At 40.9% G+C, this 22,898-nt stretch overlaps 1 protein-coding gene across 2 annotated transcripts in view; it reads left to right on the top strand.

Annotated features, from left to right (window-relative positions):
- The window catches only part of CDH2 (cadherin 2), a 414,273-nt gene that overhangs the window by 311,068 nt on the left and 80,307 nt on the right, over positions 1–22,898 (top strand). For both annotated transcript variants that reach the window (XM_040354103.1, XM_040354102.1), the window contains exons 4-6: positions 10,004–10,147; positions 11,654–11,809; positions 15,674–15,818. In XM_040354103.1, coding sequence (XP_040210037.1) covers positions 10,004–10,147; positions 11,654–11,809; positions 15,674–15,818 — 445 coding nt within the window. The remainder of the gene's footprint in view (positions 1–10,003; positions 10,148–11,653; positions 11,810–15,673; positions 15,819–22,898) is intronic.

The following is a 22,898-nucleotide window of genomic DNA, read 5'->3' as shown; positions in this document are numbered from 1 at the left end:
CCTTCCACTTTGTGACATCAGAAACGTGAAGTGACAAGGTCATTTCCGGTTTCAGTTTCATGTAAACATGATATTACCGGCTTGTAAAAACATTGGATCAAACCAATCTCAGTTTGATGTGATGCATTGGAGGCCAGAGGAGAGGTCTGGGATCTAATAGACCACAAACCTTACCAAAAAGAGGACCTGTCACAAACCATGTTATCACAAGGGATGTTGCTTATCCCTTGTGATAGCAAAAAAATTTTTTTGTTTCTATCAGTAAAATTTTTAAATAAATACTGTATTTATCGGTGTATAACATGCACCCTAACTTTAAGAGGGAGGTTTCAGGGGAAAAAAGTTCCACAGCCCCCTGCGTATAACACGTAGGCACAGTTTTCACTCCATTTTCAGGGTAAAAAAGTGAGTGTTATACGCCAATAAATACAGTAATTATTCTCCTTCACTGATGTGCGCTGATGAGGCTGCACTGATGGGCACTGATGAAATGGCACTTATGGGCACTGATTAGGTGGCACTGATAAGGATGCACTGATAGGGGGCACTGATATGCGGCACTGGTGGTCACTGATAGGTAAAACTGGTGGGCAGCAGTGGTGGTCATAGATGGCCAGCACTGGTGGGCTCTGATAGATGGCATTGATAGGCAGCACTGATAGGCGGCACTGATGGACAGTGCTGATGGGCAGCACTGATGAGCAGGCACTGATTGCCACTGAAAGGTTGCACTGACTGGCATCACTTATAGGCATTGATTGGTGGCACTGATGGGCACTGATGGGGCTTTCCTGTAATCAGGTCACTGATGATCAGTGCCCTGTTTACATTCCCAGGTCTCCTCTGTAAGCAGATGCTGCTGATCGGCATTCCTTGTGAGGCAAGGAGAGCCGATTCATTGCACTTCCGTATTCACACATGACTGGCTTTGATTGGCCTATCACAGAAACCTATTAATTTTCGATATGGAAACTAGCATTAAAAAAAAAAAAATGGATGATCATTTGACTGATAATCTCATCATGTGTAGTAGGCTTTACAGATACCTGTAGATCATGCCAGTAAAGTCCACTTGCGGTGAAGATGTTACAGGGGGTGTGGCTATCACATTGTCACGCATTGTCTTTTCTGATTTCGTAGCCACCCTGGCAGTATGATAATGTCAGATTTCTGCGTCTCAAATCGGTACATTGTTTTGCATAGAAATCTGGCGTTTTATATTGTAGGTCTGTAATTCTTAATAATAACACACTTAAATCTGTCCAAACAAGAGTCTAGTGGATATTTCAGGTATTATATAGTTTGAAGCACTAAATCATACATTTTAATATAATAACTATAAATAATTATAAAAAATAATAATATAAAATAATAAAATACATTTCCCCACAAATTACTATCGCTCAATTCTGCAAGTGTTCTAATTTATTATCGCTGTTTTCTAGCTGGTCTAAAATCACTTTTGACGTAAAGGGACACTTTTTGGTTGCTATGGACAATCTCCAGTTTCCAGGCAGAAAGAACAGTATATATAATATAGAAGTGCATGCAGGGCACTGGAAAAAGCATTAGGGACAAAAGGGATGTGAAATGATTTCATACAGTGATGTAATCTGTAAGATTACAGTGTACTGCATGGTTTATGAATTTTGTTCTTTTTGAATTTGCCACCGGGCTCCGCCCCTATGCGTTGCAACGCTCAGAGGGAATGGAACGTGGAACGCAGAGGCATTGGGCGGAGGACACAGCCCACAGACACAGCAGGGGGACATCGCAGGGTCCTGGGGACAAGGTAAGTAAGCTGCACCAGGATCCTAAGATACAATCCTGAGTCTGCTCGTGGTTACCGCTAATGGTACTGAAATTTAACCCCCGAGCCACACTCAGGAATACCGCCAGGGAGGTTAAGCCCATAGATTTTTAATTAGCATCTGATCGTGTCTAACCTTATTTCTAGATTGGCAGAACTGACTGCCAGCTGCAGTGTCTGGGGGTGGGGTGCAATGGGGGGGCATGCAAGACACAAATGAAGAAGCCTTTAAAGAGGGGTCCACCTTTTTTTTTTTTTTAAAGCCAGCAGCTACTAATAGTGCAGCTGCTTACTTAAAAAAAAATAGACACTTACCTGTCCAGCGTGCCCGCGATGTCAGCAGCCAAGGTCGAGCAATCGCTCTTCCCTCGGCTGCCCCTGCCGCCATCCTCGGTGAGGGAATCAGGAAGTGAAGTGTTGCAGCTTCACTGACCGGTTCCCTACTGCGCATGCGTGAGTAGTGTGGCGCATCCTCACTGGTCCCCGCTCTCTTCTGTCCGAAATCACTGTCCTATTTTACATTCTTAGCATCTCCACACCTGAATTTGTCTTCAATATTTAAGAAAATCTTTTTGCTAAAGAGATATGGGAAATCCCCTTTGCTTCTTAGTCATTTACAGAAATATGGCTCTCACTTTTACACATTCCATCTTTAAATGGATTTTTTTTGTAGGAGACACACGTCTGGAATAAAAAAAGCAGTGTATGACGCAGAATTAGGGAGTAGAACCAGAAAGGAGTCTCGACACCTACAGAAGATTAATGGGCAGTGTGCAAAGTGGGTCATCCAAAGCATCCATCTTGCCTGACATAGGTTTAAAATAATTACAGAATTAATACTCTGGGATTTAATAGGGTCATAAATATTTGAGACATTCTTTACCAGTACATATTAAATGTGTCTTTGGAACTTGCATGACATTTCAGCATGCCCAAGTCTGACTACAAACTATCTGCCTGGATAGTGGCAGATATGATAATGAGTGGCAATATAAATCCTACAGAAGTGTTCATTTATTCAACAGTCAGACAGGGGAGACTTGTGAAAAGAGGCAGTAGTGTGTTTTCTCTGATTATAATGCTGAGGCTGACATTGCATGGACTGATTTTTCAAATGATTTGATGAAAATTCTGCAGAATATCAGGTCCGATATTCTGTATAGAAATGTTATCACTGAATAAAGCACTCTACCGGGAAACCCAACGAGATAATAGAGAGCAGGGTTCTCTATTTTCCCATCGGGATTCCCGTCTGTTTTCCTGAAAGGAAAACTGCTAAGGAGAATACACACGGCTGGGATTCCCGGCCAAAAGTCGTGTGTACGAGGCTTGAGGCTTGGTTCACACTAGATGCAGCACAAATTTGCACTGCATCTAAATTGCAAACATGAGTGTATGTTAAGTTAATGACACCCTACAATCGGTTTGCAAAACGTAGCGCAATTTTCAGAATCAGATCGCATGGGTGTGGACACCCATGCGATCCGATTCTGGTGTGAACCAAAAAAACGTTCCTGCATGAGTTTGGCCTGAATGCAATGCGAATTCAGCCATACAGTTTGTATGGCTGAAATTCACTTTGCACAGACATCACATGTGATCTGCACAGCAATGCGGTGTGAACCGGCCGTTAAAGTGTTAACAAAGCCAAAAGCAAACATTTATTGTATTGCAGCATATTGTTTCATAGATGTGATTGCTGCATTCATTATCTATTTTACGCTTTTTTAGGTTTATTGCCCCGTACACATGATCCAAATATCGTACGACAGATTGTGCGACTTTTTTCGCTTAACAGTCGCAAGTAGAAATTAAATAGGTTATTAAAGTCACAATATCATATGTTGTAATGTATTTGTATTGTATTTTCGGACGACAACTGTACTGACTAAACGAAAATCGTATGATCTGGTACCGTACGAGAATTTTTTTTGTGTATGTCCGATAAAATAATATCAGATGACCTGTCATGATCAGCTCTTGAAAGCTCTGTACTAACAATCCGATTATCGTACGTTTCTTCCTTGGATGACATTTTTCTAAAGATATTCGCATTGTGTGTACAGACCATTAGGTTGTGGATGAGAAGGCCTGTCTCACAGTCTCTGTTCTAATTCATCCCAAAGATGTTCTATTAGGTTGAGGTCCAGTCAAGTTCATCTACCACAAACTCAAGCATCCATGTCTTTATTGACCTTGCTTTATGCACTGGTGCGCAGTCATGTTGGAACAATAGGGGGCCATCCCCAAACTGTTCCCACAAAGTTGGAAGCATGAAATTGTCCAAAATGTCTTGGTAGGCTGATGTCTTAAAGCGGATGTCTGCTGAAAAAAAAATATTAAAAGCCAGCAGCTACAAATACTGCAGCTGCTGACTTTTAGGCTTCATTTCCACTGACGTTTTTACAGCCACTTTTCTGAGCATTTTTTACAGCTTAAAAACGCCTGTCCATGTTATTCTATGGCATCATGCCCACATAGGCGTTTTTAAGCTTCAAATGGCATAGGCCTTTTTGAGCTGAGGGCGTTCTGAAGCTCCAGAGTAGAGCTGTAAAAACGCCAGACGTTAAACGCTCAAAAACGCGCGAAAACTCTCAAAAACGCTACCGCGGCGTTTTTGAGCAAAATAAACAAGATAACTAACAAAATAAACATGGACAGGCATTTTTAAGCTGTAAAAAAGGCTAACACAAGTGGCTGTAAAAACGCCAGTGGAAATGAAGCCTTAATATTAGGACACTTACCTGTCCTGGAGTCCAGCACGGTCCGCAGCAGAGGACGAGTGATCGCTCGTCACTCTGCTGCCCCCCCCCCCCAGCCATCCTCGGTGAGGGAACCATGAAGTGAAGCTCACCGGCTTCACTGCCCGGTTTCCTGCGGCGCATGCGCGAGTCGCGCTACGCCTGCCGATTGGCTCCCGCTGTGTACTGGGAGCCAAGTGTTCCCAGAACACAACGGGGGGATGGGAGGTGACGTCATGCCTGCAGTCTGCCCGAGACTGTGTGGCCGGAAGTGGGTGCAAATACCTGTATATGCACCCCCTCCCCCCTGAAAGGTGTCAAATGTGACACTGGGGGGGGGGGGGCGAGGGTTCCGATCAGCGGGAGTTCCACTTTAGGGTGGAGCTCTGCTTTAAGAATTCCCTGAAGTCCAACTCTTGAAAAACAATGCCACACCATAATCCCCCCTCCACCAAATGATTTGGATCAGTGCACAAAGCAAGTTCTATAAAGACATAGATGAGTGAGTTTGGGGTGAAGGAACTTGACTGGCCTGACCTCAACCCAATAGAACAGCTTTGGGATGAATTAGAGCAGAGACTGCGTGCCATGCCTTCTCAAGCACACCAGTGCCTGACGATGGTCAAGCGTTCCCATAGACACACTGCTAAACCTTGTGGACAGCCTTCCCAGAAGAGTTGAAGCTGTTATAGCTGCAAAGTGTGGGCCAACTCAATATTGAACCCTACGGACTAAGACTGGGATGCCAATAAAGTTCATGTGCGTGTAAAGGCAGGCGTTCCAATACTTTTGGTAATATAGTGTATGTAAAGAGAGCCTAAAGCCTAGTACAAACTGCTAGTTCTTTTTTTCATTCAGCCCAGCGGGCTAAACAAAAAAAAAAGATAGCTCAGGTTGGAGCCACTGTGCTAACAACCAGATGTTAGTACCATGATCTTCCCTGCTGTTCCATTGTGTTTTGACAGGGGGACACCCCCCACCAGAACACTCCAGTCAGCACTCTCAGCCATTTGCTGAGTGCGCTGATCTGAAGCCGGTCGGCAGACCCTTTTGGGTCACACCCCTTCATCAGAAGCCGGACAATGTACACAAATGTTGTCCGGTTTCTATTAAACCATGCAATGCCGTCCGATATTCGGCCCATGTGTACTAGGCTTAACACCGTTTTCATTTTGCTATGGTATGCAACTATCTTCTTTACTATAGGATATTTGTTTTACTTTGCATTGCATTAGTGATTATGATCTGCAATTATTAAGTTAAATCCATAACTGCTTACGTATTTTAGTCAGTTTTTCAATATACATGCAATTGTTTTGATTTTTTAACTCAATATATAGTAATTTAAAGTAAGTGTACAATTATTCTGCAATCCTGTACACCGTGTACAATTTCCCCATTAAATGAATCTATATTATGTTCTGTGCTCATAGCCTTGTTTCTCCCTATCCACCCACAGTTATCATGCTATTCCCTGGACATCCAATGTATTGATTCCTCTGCATTGCCCTCTACACTTCAGTCTCACTTCCCCTCCCTCACCTCCACCTCTGACACGCTTATCAAGATCTTTGTTTTTTCACTATTAAGAGCGTTTCCAACTTGTTTTTGATAGAGAGGTATAGACAATGCAGCTGAGCCTGTAAGGATTGTGCACTTGTAGGTATTCAGTGCTGCATATTATTAATTGTATATTATTGTGTCAAACTGTGACATGCATTATGTCCTAAAAAGATAGACAAAAAGTGACCCCAAGGCATATATATATATATATATATATATATATATATATATATATATATATATATATATATATATATATATATATATATATATATATATATATATATATATATATATATATATATATATATATATATATATAATCTTATTATACAGCGGGTATAGAAAAGAATCAACCCCCATTTAAAATATTTACATTTTGTTGCTTTGCAGCATTAAATGAAGACAGGCACAGTTTTTTTTAGTCCAGCTGTATTTACTTAGTGCAACCTATAACATACAAGTGAAAGATATAACACCAACATGTAAAAAATAATAATCAAAAACAGAATTACTGAGTTGGCAAAAGGATCAACCTCTTGTGTCATTATATTGTTGAATCAGCTTTTGCTTTAATTACAGCCTTAGGGGCAGATCCACAAAGATATTACGCCGGCGTATCTCTTGATACGCCACGTAATTTCAAATTTTGCGCGTCGTATCTTTGTTTTGTATCCACAAAACAAGATACGACGGCATCTCGGCTAGATCCGACAAGCGTACGTCTTAGTACGCCGTCTGATCTAAGCTGCAATTTTTCGGCGGCCGCTAGGTGGCGTTTCCGTCGAATTCCGCGCTGAGTATGCAAATTAGCTAGGTACGGCGATCCACCAACGTACGTCCGGCCGGCGCATTGTTTTTATGTCGTTTGCGGTCGGCTTTTTCCGGCGTATAGTTAAAGCTGCTATTCTGAGGCGTACTCAATGTTAAGTATGGCCGTCGTTCCCGCGTATAATTTTGAAATTTTTACGTCGTTTGCGTAAGGCGTTTGCGAATAGGAATTTGCATAGAATGACGTCAGCGTCGTAAGCATTGGCTGGTTCCGGTTTAATTACGAGCATGCGCACTGGGGTACCCCCACGGACGGCGCATGCGCAGTTAAAAAAAAACGTTGTTTACGTCGGGTCACAACGTATTTACATAAAACACGCCCCCATTACATCCATTTGAATTCCGCGCCCTTACGCCGCCAGAGATACACTACGCCGCCGTAACTTACGGCACAAATTCTTTGAGGATTCGAAATAAAATAAATAAGTTACGGCGCAAAGGTACGTGGATCTGCCCCTTAGTATTTTGGCATATGTCTCTACTAACTTTGCACATCTAGACTTTGCAATATTTGCCCATTCTTCTTTGCAGAACTGTTCAGTTACATTTGATGGCGATCGTTTGTGGACTGCAGTCTTCAAGTCATTCCACAGATTTTAAATGGGGTTTTATGCCGCATACACAAGATCGGACATTCCGACAACAAAACCGTTGATTTTTTTTCTGACGGAATGTTGGCTCAAACTTGTATTGCATACACACGGCCACACAAATGTTGTCGGAAATTCCAAACGTCAAGAATGCGGTGACATACAACACTACAACGAGCCGAGGAAAATTAAGTTCAATGATTCCGAAAATGCGTCGAATTGATTCCGAGCATGCATCGGATTTTTATGCGTCGGAATTGGCTACAGACGATCGGAATTTCCGACAAGAACTTTTGTTGTAGTGGGGGGCGGGGGTCAGGAGGGAACAGTGCAATAGGGCAAAAGTACAGGGTGGGCAGGCGGGCACAAGGCAGGCAGGATGGTACAGTACAGGGGGCAGGAGGACACGGTACAGGAGTCACTGCTTGCAGTTCACTAGACAGAGCTCTGTCTCCCATCTGCACTGTACACAGCCTGAACACAGGTACTAATATCTCCTGCTCCTCACACAGCACACACCAGAGCTGAAATCTGATTGCCTTACACAGATAGGATGTGCACAGTATATATCTGGCTACAGTGTTACAATTCTGACCTGTGAAATTCCCTAGTCGGACTCAAAACGGCAGCTCAATTTGCAGTAGCCTGCTAGGACTCCGTAGCTGTGTTCAAGCTCAGCTGTGTACTGTGCAGGGATGGGAGACTGCTGCCGCAGTGTTAGGGGTGGTGGAGGGCTTTGGGAACCCCCTAGATCCAGCCATGATATTACCACTGCTGCTTGTGTGGGAAGATATGTGTTCTGCTCCAATCCCCATCGGCCCCACTCTCCTATTTATCCCATGAATCAGAGCAGTACACAGATCCCGCATACACAAGCAGCAGTAGTGAGATGCTTGAGGGGTTCCCACACTCATCCTCAGCTTATTTCCACTTGCCTAATGCAAGCAGGTGAGTGGAACTTTTGAGGGCTGGTGTTCATATCTTTCATTTGGATGTTATAAGTTACACTGAGTAAATACAGCTGGATAGAACAAAAACTGTATCTGTCTTAATTTCAGGTTGCAAAGCAACAACACGTGATTATTTTAAAGGGGGGTGATCTTTTTCTATACTTGCTGTATTTGCCTTCCTCGGTTGTTTTGCCCCACCATTAATCTGCAAATATTTTTTTTTTTAAACTTTCTATTTTCATTACATACCTTATTTTAGATCCGTTGGTAGCTTCGCTGAGTTTCTGCACTTCTCTGTGCAATGCAAGCAGATCATGGCTAGTGTGAGGGGCTAAGCAGGTTGCCATGCATAGTTTCAGGAATGAAAGTCAGTCTGGAGAAGTGGGCCTTCCTAGGCAGACTGCCCTAGCTAATACCTACATGTGATGCTGAGCATATATGGTTTAAAGAACTGAAATCCATTTAAAAAAGGGGACAGTGAAATCAGAGTCAGCATTTTTTAGTGCCCTGTACAACTGGGCAAGACCGAAGATAAGGCTGGAGTTCAGATTTAATGGGATTGTAACAGTAAAAAAAACAAAAACAAACATGTCTATACTTGAACCTCCTCTTCTTGGGTCCTGGCCCCTCCCCTGTGTCCAGTGCCCCCCATGGGAAGCCGCTTCCCATGGGGGGGCACTCATGCGTGCTTGCTCCTGTGTTCTGTTGCTGGGTCCATTGACACAGACAGCTGGACTCAGCTCCGTCCCCCACTCCCTTGTCACTGGCTTTGACAGCACTGGAAGCCAACAGCAAAGCCAGTGAGACCTGGAAGTGAAGAGAGGGAAGATTGAATGATCAAATTAGGTCTCAGGTAAGTAAAACTGGGGGATGAGGGGGATGCTGATGACTAAACATTTTTTACATTAATGCAATGAATGCTTTAAGGTAAAACATGTTTAGGCTTTAGAACCACTTCAAGCAAAACTGGAAGGAAGGTGACCAGTAGATACACTTTCCAAGAAAATGTGGATTATGATTTGAGAAAATGGAAAGTCTAGCTTCTGTATTCGTTTCCACTGAGGAAAATAACAAAGACCAAAAAAAAGGATGAACAGTTTGAATTGCAATCTGTTGTCCTGGCCCACTATGGAACAAAAAGCCTGTATTTGTAGTATATTGTATAAGCCTGTATAGTGTCTTATTCTAGCTAATTTATTCTTGTTGTTATTGTTTTTATTATTTTTTTCATATTGGAACCTACTATGATTTCTTAGTGATAATTAATTTAAAATAATCTACAGACAATTTTTTGCTAAATAGTTACATGTACTTTAATTGCTTTTCTCACAGTTATTTTTATCAGATAAAAATGAGTAATCTATCAATTCTTAAATATTATGCTGCACAGTGTGCGCCCTTCTTGAAATATGGTAATTGGTTAGTGCTTTTTGTTTTGAAAATCACTCAGTGAGGCAGATGTATATGTAAAGTATCAAAAATGTGGACCTGTTTTCATTTTAATTTTGTTTTCTGAAGGGTTTTTACAACGTCACAGAAATTCGATTTCCTCCACGACGTAAGCACAATGGCTTTCTACAAAGACAAAAGAGGGATTGGGTGATCCCACCAATTAATGTGCCAGAGAACTCAAGGGGAACCTTTCCGCAAGAATTAGTACGAGTAAGTATTAAAATCATTTATACTTTTAGAAATATCCACAATACTATGAAACCACACAAAACATCATGTACTATTCATTTTTGGGATATTTCCGAAATTAAATTATTACTGGAGGTAAAACTTTTTTCCTCGTTTAAGATAGAGTGGAGAAGAATTAGAACACGCCAGGTTCTTATTGCGGTCTGTGTCACCGCTGGGAGGGTCACCTTCTCTATTTGTCCTGGTAATTGATATCACCAAAAGTGGAAGGGAAAGAAAATCCCACATTTTGAATGGTCCCCAGAATGAATGGCAGGAGAAGCCCAATAGTGACCCTTGCCTATGGGAACAGGGACTGAAACAAAAATAATCATCTGAATTATATTAATAATGAATTAATTAACAGTTTTCAATAAAGTTTAGTTAAAATATTTCTGGAAAATTCTAAGAGGTCATGTGACCAGAAGAACCTATAAGAAAACAGATGAATTTTAACAGTCTCCAGACCAACGGCAGCTCTGCAAGAAGAAACATCCCTCCCCCTCCCTATGTTGAGGTCCTTGTTATGTGGCTGGTCCCTTCTGTTGTAAGGGGATTGTTATATTAATGGTATATATAGTTTGAGCTTTAATGGCTGAACTATTTGTGTATATTAATGGTAAATGTAGTTTGAGCTTTGATGGCGGAACTATTTGTTATGTTGGTTTAAATTTAGTAAGATGGTTATATGACAAATATTTATTGATCATCTGGTTTATTAATATGCCAATAATAAAGGACCACACCCATTTTTATCCATAACTACAGTTTGTGTGTATTTATTTGTATTTACAGTTTTAATATGTGTTTTCAGCCTCTGGTACCATAGAAATAGGGAAATCTTCCTATGGGGACAATGACTACTAGGGATTTCTCCTCATTTCCAGTTGTGGCTGGGAAATCTCCCCAGTAGGACACAGATATGAAAAAACCTGGGGGTGATGCTCCCTTACATTATCCAAAAATAAAATACATTTTGCTTTTGACTGCATGAGAAATCATTTAGAACCTGCCAAAGTACTGTATTATCTGAATTGTACTTGTCAGGAGCTTGCAAGGCTCTTATCAAAGAATATCCTTTATGCTTTCTGAGTTCAACATTATCTTGTAAAAAGTTCACTGTGCCTCAAAGATGGTCCCAAATGATCTTCAATTAATCAATACTAACAGTAGTACAATAATACCAACAGCCAAATGCAGAATAATCAGTAACGGCAGCACGTTTCCCTTTTTCTGCATTGATAAGCAAATATAGAAATAGTATTTCACTTGGGTCATGGGTTGGGTTTGAGGCTATCAAAATGTAACTGCTTGCCATAGGGCAAATATCCTGGATAGCTATTTTATAGGCAAACCATCTGAGACCTATCTCTGGTATGTGAAATTGATCAGTTTTTTTTACTGTGCTGTTTGCATGCTTTTGCCTTTGAGGTATTTATTCTGCTTTATTTTTTACTGATTGTAAATCTTTTTTCTTTTAACATACAGATCAGATCTGACCGCGATAAGAGCCTTTCTCTACGATATAGTGTGACAGGTCCAGGAGGTGATCAACCGCCCATTGGCGTGTTCATTATCAGTCCTATATCTGGTCAGCTGTCTGTAACAAAGCCTTTGGATCGGGAACAGATTGCTAATTTTCATGTAAGGAAAGAAACTACCAGTATATGTTATGGTTTAATTGCATAGCTTGCCATTAAAATGAATATGTATGTAAGACAAGATTTAGAATGTGCTTTCAAACTAGACTGCTGGGTGCTTGCTTTTGTAAATCAGTGTAACCCTCACCACTTTACCAATGTTTGGTGGTTTGCAAATGCTTAAGTATGCATACAGAAGAAAATATTTCTTAGATGGCATCCTCTAGGGGTCACATTTGACACAGTTATCACCCTGCTCTATTGCTTCTTAGTTGTTTTATGCTGTTGTAGACACTATAGAAACAAGCACATAAATGTAGTATTTGCATCTCTTTGTGTTTTTTGTAGTGCTCAGACTTGCAGGAATTTCCAGGATCATGGATAAGTAAGCTTAATAGGTGGTGAAGGGGGATGCAAACATATGTTCAGTGCTGACCCAAACCACAGAGTACAACATTGTCCTGATGTGCCCAACAAATTGCTAGTACAGATAAAGAAATTGGCAGCCATAAACTAGAAAAAATATAAAATGCCCAGAAAAACAGCTATAACACACAAAGTGGTTGTAAAGGTAGAAGTTTTTTTTTATCTTAATGCATTCTATGCATTAAGATAAAAAGCCTTCTGTGTGCAGCAGCCCCCCCCTAATACCTGAGCCCCATCTCTATTCAGCGATGCCCACGAGTGCCTCGGCCGTTCGGGACTCTGCCCCCTGGTTGGCTGAGACACAGCAGCAATGCCATTGGCTCCCACTGCTGTCAATTAAAGTCAGTGAGGAGAGAGAGGGGGGGGGGGGGACTGAATTCTGGCTCCATGTCTGAATGGATACATGGAGCTGCAGCTCGGCGCGGGTGCCCCCATAGCAAGCTGCTTACTGTGGGGGCACTCAACAGGAGAGTCAAAGAGGGACCAGAGAAAAGAAGGATCTGGGTTGCTCTGTGCAAAACCAATGCACAGAGCAAGTAAGTGTAACATGTTTGTTTTTTTATAGAGAGAAAAAAAAACAAGCATTTACAATCATTTTACCTATGGACACAAACTGAATAAAAAATACATTTAAAAATCAGTTCTGACAAAAAAAAAACAGCAAAAGGAAAAATGGAAAAGTGTGTAGCTTGTTACGCAGGTACAACTTGTCGCCCCCGAAATTTCTACCCTTCTTTGTTATATTACAAAAGCATAATGGGCCCAACAGATCAATGTGTTTTATTAGGAAATTTATGTCAAATAGCCAACATCAGTTGAAAACAGTAATTTAGCCGTTCCTTACTTTCGGTGTCAGCCCCCTGGTTTGACGATTGGGTGAGATCAATACATCTTAGGTCAGAAAAGAACACATATTTACAAGAAATACACACAAATACTGTGCATGTTGCCTTATTCCTATTGCTGCCCAAGCACGTAGATGTTATTGCTTCAATGAAAACTAATTTGTTGTTCACTGTAGTGCCTATGACAGTGCTTCCTGCCATATATAACCATTCACTAGTTCATTCAATCCAGCTGTTCCTCTCTGGCATCATCAGTAGTGCTGGCATCAATTCTGCTGATGTTACCATTATTGACTAAACCTCAGGGCACACCCCTTTCACAATAAAAGTACACCTGGCAGTTCTCCTACATTAGCTACATAAATAAATAGTAGGCTGTTGTAGGTGGTCTAATAGTTTCTAACATCCACACAAAAGTCTTAGGACCTTTGAAACAATAGGAAAGGCGGAAGGAGGTAAGTCTGCTTTCAATTTCACCATGAAGGGACACAAAATGTGATGCTCTCAGGACTCTCATATAGATGTATGACTATACACTATATTATCAAAAGTATTGGGACGTCTGCCTTTACACGCACATGAACTTTGATGGCATCCCAGTCTTAGTCCATAGAGTAATAATAATATTGACTTGGCATACCTTTTGCAGCTAAAACAGCTCCAACTCTTCTGGGAAGGCTGTCCACAAGGTTTAGGAGTGTGTCTATGAAAATGTTTGATTATTCCTCCAGAAGCACATTTGTGAGGTCAGGCAGTGATGTGGACGAAAAGGCCCGGCTTGCAGTCTCTGCTCTAATTCATTCCAAAGGTGTTCTATCAAGTTGCGGTCAGAACTCTGTGCTGGCCAGTCGAATTCCTCCACCCCAAACTCGCTCATCCATGTCTTTATGGACCTTGCTTTGTGCACTGGTCCAAATCATTTGGTGGAGAGGGGTGGGGTTGTTATTCAGGGGCTGAGCTTGGCCCCTTAGTTCCAGTGAAGGGAACTCATTAGGCATCAGCATACCAAGACATGTTGGACAATTTCGTGCTCCCAACTTTTTAGGAACACTTTGGAGTTTCCTGCCCTTCCTGTTCCAACATAACTGCTCACCAGTGCACAAAGCAAGGTACATAAAGACATGGATGAGTGAGTGTGGGGTGGAGAAACTTGACTGGCTTGCAAAAAGCCCTGACCTCAACCCAATAGAACACCTTTTGGGATGAAGTAGAGCGGAGACTGCGAGCCATGCATTCTCGTTCCACATCAGTGTCTGACCTCAAAAATGGTCTTCTGGAAGAATGGTCAAACATTCTCATGGACCCACTCTTAAACCTTGTGGACAGCCTACCCAGAAGAAAGCTGATATAGCTGCAAAGGGCAGGCCAAGTCAATAGTGAACCCTATGGACTAAGTCAGGGATGCTATAAAAGTTGCCCCAATACTGTTGGTAATATAGTGTATGTGCAGGCACCTGTAGGTGTAGGCATCTTTTTCCTTTAGCCATATTAGCTGTTTTAATCAACTGACAGGTATACTAAGCATCCTAACTAAGAGCTAACCCTTAACCCAGATAGCAAGGATACTGTAACTTGCCACACATTTGTAGCAGTGTTGAATTGTAAGTCTTGTTAACTTGCTGCACATTTTCACTGGCAAGTTGCACACTTGCAGGGGCACTTGAAGCACAAGTTCTAGTTGACACTTTTCTAAATTTAGCCACAGTGGTGGGATGACTATTTGACAACATAACTGAACCAGAACTTGTAGCAGATTTGCAAAATGTTTGCAAAGAACGTTGATCTGGAGTCATGCAGTACGGAATTGCTGCAATTGTGCAACAAACTCGTGAAGCCTGGCAAGTCTAGCAACAGCTTTGCAAGTTAATGTCAAACGTGCAGCTCAATTGCTTGCTGTCTGGGAATCAGCAAGTCTCAACTAATCTGAATTAGAAAGGGAATCATCCTCTATCCAGAGCACCAAACACACCATTTTGTTACCCAGCACCCTGCTAATGGATCACATTTCCTTCTTTTGGCCAGGCTTTACAGGAGGTTCCCCTTTATCTTGTAGTGAATACAGCTTGTTTGAGTGGTTCTGGTTATGGGCTTTGTGAGGCAGGCTTCCATAGTACCTGTTTAGCTAAATAATGCATGTGTAATAAAAGGATTGGCTCTATATTTCTTGGGGATTGCCTGAAAGAATCAGAACAGATCTCTGTCACTTTTAAATGCTGTCATGAGTATGACCTATCCAGTTTTCCTGAACAGGCAATTTATTGTGCGGGACATACCGCTGGATTGTCTATAGCCAAGAGAGATTTATGATTTCCCCAAATATCTTGCTTTCTTCAGTTTAAAAATAACTATAACTATATTAGACATCACAAGAAGACAATGAAGCTGAATCTCTGCATAAAAGGGTAGAGTTGCTCAGAGCATCTATTATCCAGTTCTGTAGTTACTCTGCTTGAATTGACAGCAGATTCACTGATATTTCCAAATAAGTCATCTGGGACAAGCTATAGCAGTGTATCACAGGGACTGAGCTATGCGCGAAACCTAATCTTCTATCTCATACTTCTACTGAGAACTGCCTTATAAAATTATTTTCGCAGCTGAGGGCACACGCAGTGGATGTAAATGGAAACCAGGTGGAAAATCCCATAGACATTGTCATCAATGTAATAGATATGAATGACAACCGGCCAGAATTTCTGCACCAGATCTGGAATGGGAGCATTTCTGAGGGATCAAAACCAGGTAAATCCTTTTGTCTGTTCTATTTCACAAGTCATTGAAAATCATTTATTGTTTGCTTATGTTGCATTTCAACACGCAATTTTCTATTTTAAGTTTTGTAAATTCACAGAAGAACATTTTTTTTTCCTATGAAAATCTAATCAGTCTATTCAAATCTGATCTTTTAAGGCCCAATCAAACTTTGTGTTGTGTTACCACACATGCCGTAATGCTGCACATCATCATTAATTAGGGTGTGCTGCAGTATAGCTGCCCATTTATTTTGCCCACTTCTGCAGTTGTACATTTTACAGCATATTGCTGCTATGCACATGTCCCAATTTATTTTATATCACAGACATGCAGGTGGTAAACTATAAATGCAATTGGGTCTCCATTTTTAACTCTTGAAACCCATATAACGAGGTATCTCTCTCCCCATTGGAATTGTATGTACAGTATTTTGTTTATAAAAGTATTTTAGGGAGTGCAGACATCACAAAGAGGGAAGGAACACCCAAAGCTATGCCAGTGAAATCTCACCCTATTTTATAAAAGAAACCACTGGGTGAAGCAGCGTACCAGAGTTTACCATTCAAGTAGAAAAAGAGAAATATATATATATATATATATATATATATATATATATATATATATATATATATATATATATATATATATATATATATATATATATATATATATATATATATATATATATTGGATGCAGTAAGGTAAGGTCAGAACCATTTTTTTTAATTTATGTTTTTGCCATCTGTGCCCATTGAGGACATTTTACTTCACTTCCTGTTCCATAGCCAAAATAGGAAGTGAGCAAATTCCTGGTTATCACCAGGGGCAACGGAACTAGTTTGCCCATTGGAAGATTTCTTGTTTATTACAGTTCTGTAATCAACCCAAAATTTGAGATTTTATTTTACTTTCACTTTCGATGATCACAGTAAACATGACAAATAGTAAGGGTGAATCTCCATATTGGGACACAGGCAGCAATACAAATCTGACAGGTGTTCTAATCCCTCTCCACTCTGTCCAAAACTGAAATTGAAGCTTTGCCTTTAGTTATATAGTAGTTTAAGGGAAATATCATAATTGGAAGACTGACCCTTTAAATAAATTTTACTTGCTCATAATGACTTATTAAGAATCAGCTCTTAATCTGTATTGACTGTTCAGTTTGGCAGATATTTGGAAGTTGTAGGATTCATTTTAAAAGTGATCCATGCTAAGCAAAGCAACGTGTTAACTTCACCCCAGCTGCATATGCTTACCCTCCTTTCACTTATTGCTACTGTGTTTTCATATCTTCATCAAGAAGCAGTCTTGTTGAGCTCAAAGTCAATCTGGTGAGAGCTTACACTGGGCAAATTACCTTCTTATCACCCCCACAAGGCAGGTGCCTTATGATTGTTTACTTAGCGTTGCATCAAGGTAGAAAAGTTAGTCAGTCGGATGCTCTCCAATACTCCAAAGTACTGGGTAACTCATTTTACTCCTGGAACCCAAACAAGCAGCAGGAGAGAGAACAAAAAATAAAGCGCATTAACAATAAACCTGTTGATTTGCCCTGCATGTACAAAGCAAAATTCCCTTTGTGCTTGGAATGGAAGGAGATCTTTCCATTTTATCCCTTAAATCACTAGGTTTAAAAAAAAAAGCTGTGTGTTTTATTGAATCAGCAAAATTCAGATTTTGTTTTGCATTGTATAAAGTATATTTATTCAGATTTGTATGATCTGCAAAGAACTGTACAATTCCTGAATAAAGATTTTATGGACTCCTGAATTTTGTGTTTCTTTACAGATCTGGAGAATCTAAAATGTGCAAATCACTGGTTCCTCCAATTCAGTTATCATTCATTTGCAAAGATCCTCTTTTTTTTTTTTGTTGTAGTGTGCCTCATGCTGACTTGTTAGAAATGATCAAACCTCACACTAACTATAACACTAACTATAACAGTGCATTCTTACAGTGACTGTTAAGTGACAGCTAGAAGACAAACAATAGAAAAAAGGGGGCCAGAGAAATGTGACTATATTCTAAAGATAGAGGTAGGCAGCATATGCCTCATGGAATCACTTAAATGTATGTGGAATCTGTTATACTGCCATAAGATTAGAACTTAAGCTAGTCACAAAATAGAAATACAACTTTTATGCCACATACACACGATCGGTTCATCCGATGAAAGCGGACCGATGGATTTTTTCATCAGATATCCGATGAAGCTGACTTTCATCAGTTTTGCCCACACACCATCAGTTAAAAATCCGATCGTGTCCAACGCGGTGACGTAAAACACAACGACGTGCAGAGAAAAATTAAGTTCAATGCTTCCGGGCATGTGTCGACTTGATTCTGAGCATGCGTGGATTTTTGACCGATGGATTTCCCCACAGACGATCGTTTTTTTCTATCGTTTTTTTAACCATCAGATAATTTTAAAACAGGTTCTACGTTTTTTCACCGATGGGAAAAAAAAAACGATGGGGCCCACACACGATCGGTTCGTCTGATGAAAACAGTCCATCGGACCATTTTCATCAGACGAACCGATCGTGTGTACAGGGCATTAGTGATTAGTTAATACATGTGCACAGCGTGCTGACTGGAAATGGCAAATATGAAATATATTTAGTATACGTAATGGGGCAGATCCACGTACCTGCGCGTAATCTTCCGCCTGGCGCAGCGTATCTAAGATACACTACGCCGCCGCAACTTATTTTTTTTATTTCGAATCCACAAAGAATTTGCGCCGTAAGTTACGGCGGCGTAGTGTATCTTTGCGGCGTAAGGGCGCGGAATTCAAATGGATGTAATGGGGGCGTGTTTTATGCTATTACGTCATGACCCGACGTAAACAGCGTTATTTTTTAACTGCGCATGCGCCGTCCGTGGGGGTATCCAAGTGCGCATGCTCGAAATTAACCCGGAACAAGCCAATGCTCACGACGGTGACGTCATTCTACGCAAATCCCTATTCGCGAACGACTTACGCAAACAACGTAAAAAATAAAAAATTGTACGCGGGAACGCCGGCCATACTTAATATTGAGTATGCCTCATAACAGCAGCTTTAACTATACGCTGGAAAAAGCCGAATGCAAACGACGTAAAAAAATTCGCAGGCCGGACGTACGTTCATGGATCGCCGTAACTAGCTAATTTACATACTCGACGCGGAATTCGACGGAAACGCCACCCAGTGGCCGCCGAAAAATTGCATCTAAGATCCGACGGCGTACTAAGACGTACGCCTGTCGGATCGATCCCAGATGCCGTCGTATCTTGTTTTGTAGATACAAAACAAAGATACGACGCGGGAAATTTTAAATTACGCCGGCGTATCAATAGATACGCCGGCGTAATTCTTTTGTGGATCTGCCACAATGTATAGAAATAAAAAGATTCATTTTCTTTTGCTCTGAACATAAGAAATAGATAAATAGATGTATGCACAAAATAATATGCATTTATTTAAGAGCAACTGATATCCAACTGATATCCTTAATATTATAATATTTAAAGCAGAACTTCATCCCTCCCCAATCATTTACTAACTCATCACTTCCAAGCATTAGTGAGGCCCAAAGTCTTACCTTGCCAGGAAGCTGATCCTACACACACAGGCCAACCTTTACTCCTGGTGCCACAGCTCCTGACACATACAAAGAAAACCTGACTATAGGCTCTCTTACATTCCTAACTCAATTATGTAGCTCCCAGACTGTCTGCTGCACAAGTCCCTATCTCTGAGGGAGTCTGGGGGCAACATCACAGGGATAGGAATGCAAGGGAGCCTGGAGTTGGTTTTGCTATGTATATGTTGGATGCTGCAGCACTGGGAGTAAAGCTTGCTGAGCTCCTTCTCTCTGGGAAATCCTGCACCCACATCTTAGCATTGTGTGAGCAGAAAAGGCTGAGGCTTTAGGATGGTGGAGGAATGATACTCAACAGCAGTACCATCTCTGGTCACAACTTTTCCCTTTTGCCAGGGCAGGTTAGCAGCACACCTTTGTCTCCAGATCCTTGACACATCTCTCTCCCCTTCAACTCATCTCCTTATGATAGATGTATTGAACATATCTTAATGGCCGTCCTAATCGCCTCCCCCCTCTAAACAATGCTCACAGCACATCTGCATCGTAATTACCCCTCTCACATGTCTCAGTGTATCCTCTGCATACAGCTCATCTTCTTCCTATACCTTTCATAATGATGCCCACACTATGCCCTCATCACAACTCATACAGTAGTGCACACATTCCTCCCTGGCATGCCCCCATCCTGCTCACAGTGTACATTCATTCCCTAGTCATATTCTTACCCAACTACTTCACAATGAATTTCTCCTTCCCCCAAGCAGAACACATTCCTTTCCATTCAGTACACCCCACTTACAAAATGCCCCCTTTTGATAAGAGTGCACCCTATCACCCTCCACTTACCAAACTCCACCCACCCCGACACACACCATCTTTCTCCATGCTCATGGGAATCCCTCCTCAGCTGCCATTCCAACTGTCTGTAGTGTCTGACTCTCCAGTCATCTAACCAACCATCCCTAACAACAAAAACCCCAACTAACAACATATCACACTCTGGTCTACACTGTCTCACTCACATCTTTTCGTGCACATATTTTCTGCTTTTACATGCTCCCCGCTCCTCTCATGCACATACTGCCTACCGACATAACCCCCTGCACTCCTCTTCTTTATATAACACTAGCTGCCAAATGCTCTGAATGCCTCTCCAGCATATACTATATACTATTTGTAGTTTATCTGCTTCTTTCCTGCACATACAGTATGCTGTCATACCCTCCACCAATTTCCTCCTACACATACTGACCACTGTGATATCCTCAGCATTCAAAACTATTTGCCATCATACCCTCAACACTTATCTCCTGTACATAACGCCTGCCATCATACCCTCTTCATTCCTGTACATACTCTCACTGTCATATCCTCCACACTCTTTTCCTGTACATACTGCATACTGACTTACACTCTGCACTGCTCACACATTGCCTGTCTGGCCCCCCACCAGTCCACTCCACTGTCACACCTCTGCCATTAATCACCTACACATACTTTCTGTCATTATACACTTCTTACTCCTCTCTTGCACATACTGGTCACCATCATACCCTCTGCAATTCTCTTTACATACCTTCCCATGTCATACCTTCCACACTGCTCTTCTACACACCTTACCCACTAAAACAATATAAAATATTGTATATAATAAAAAAATGTACATATTTCTATTGATAGCTTCCATATAACATACTATAACTCTCTACGGGCCATTGCAGTAAATACTCCACACTGCACCCAAATTTGGGGTTTGGTTTGTTCATAGCCTTGGTACTTTTCAGTGTATCTTCTAGATAAGGCTGCATAAAAAATTCTGGGATAGGAGGGGAGCCCTATCAAATGACATGTCAATATGTAACAAGTTCCTTCCAGCACTTTTTTAATTAGAATGAATGGTGTTTTGCCTTTGTAAGAATCATGAAGCAAGTGATGTGAAAAAGCATATTTGTTAGGCACACTTTATAAATATGCTGAAGGATTTTTTTTCATAACAAGAGTGTGGCAACAGCTAGGCCATAAAGCTGATTTATAAATGGGACCCAAAGTGTAGATGCAACCAATAATGTCTTTTAAAGTGCATTAAAGCTGAATTCCAGAAATTCAGCTCCTTTGTAAAAAGAGAAGGCATTCTATGAGGTCTAATGAGGTGCATGACATCTTTTAGGCTTATCTCTATGAATTACATCCAACAGTTTTATTACACTCCTTAAAGACAGCTATAACTGTATTTCCAGGAGCCCGACGCTGATTCTTAAGGTCTACACATCTTCAGCATTAGAGTCAGTGCAGCTGCTATGCCTGCACCTCCCCTACTCCTGCCCAATCACAGAAGCATTTGTGTTATTTGAACCTAGTCATAAAATACATAGGATTCTTAGAATGGACAGCAGAGGGAAGGAGCGGGCTTGGCTGCTCTGTGTGCCTCTCTCATCGCCCCCAGTGTCTGTGTATGTGTATGCTCCACCAGAGCCATAAATCTATCAGATATAAATAACAAAGATAAGTTCAGGAGATGCCATGCACCTCCTTGGATGTAACTCATACTGTGCCTGCACTTTCTACAAAGTAGCAGCATTTCTGGAATTCAGCTTTAAAGAAATTACATTTGCTATTTTTTTTTATTCTAAATGACATTTGTGTCTCTCATTTAACATACAGTATGTGTTGATTTCTAACTACACATATTTCTGGTTTTAATTATATTATAGTGTGCTATTGTAAAGTCACTTTCTCTAAATAATGAATTAAAGCTAAGAATTATAAACTTCCATTGATTCCCAAGGGTAATATTTGAAAAAAAATGTAATCCAACAGCACTGAAACCTTTTTTAAAGTATCCTATTAATGACAGCATCTAGAAACTAGGTGTGTGGATTTTTCTGTATATACACAATAGATATTCATGTCCTGATACTTATAACAACAAGTGCTGTGCTGTAATTTCAGTAGCCGTAGGCAACATAGATAAATATGCTCATGCTCACTCTGTAGAGCCTTCATGTTTGTAGTTGACACATAGGCATCTGGCACAGATCAACCAGTGAAACTAGTTGAATGGAATGAATAAAATGACATGTCTCCACTATCCTGGAGCCAGGAGTCCCTAGGCTTATATGGTGGATATAGTACAGAAATATGGAAAATAAAAACTGCCATGCCTAAACCTAGCCGATACTTGCATAATTGTGAATGCATACCCAGTTCTATTTATCAAGGACAGTGATTTAGATTCATCAGGACATTGCCCAGCAATATCAAGCAGCAACTGTCAGTAGAATCTGAAAGTATAACTTCATTCATATTGTGACGAACAACAGAAGCCCTAGATGCATCGCTTATTTAAAATTTCCATTACAATTTAGATAAGCTAGTTTTGTTGTGATACTTTGTACCCCTTCCACTGTATGTATAAACATTCAAAAATATGTCCAGATTTTTTAATAGGTCACTTGTGAGCATCATGCATTGGCCA

This window comes from Rana temporaria, chromosome 5, assembly GCF_905171775.1.
Source record: "Rana temporaria chromosome 5, aRanTem1.1, whole genome shotgun sequence".
NCBI classification, from domain to species: Eukaryota; Metazoa; Chordata; class Amphibia; order Anura; family Ranidae; genus Rana; species Rana temporaria.
This window is presented reverse-complemented; position numbering and strand designations above follow the sequence as displayed.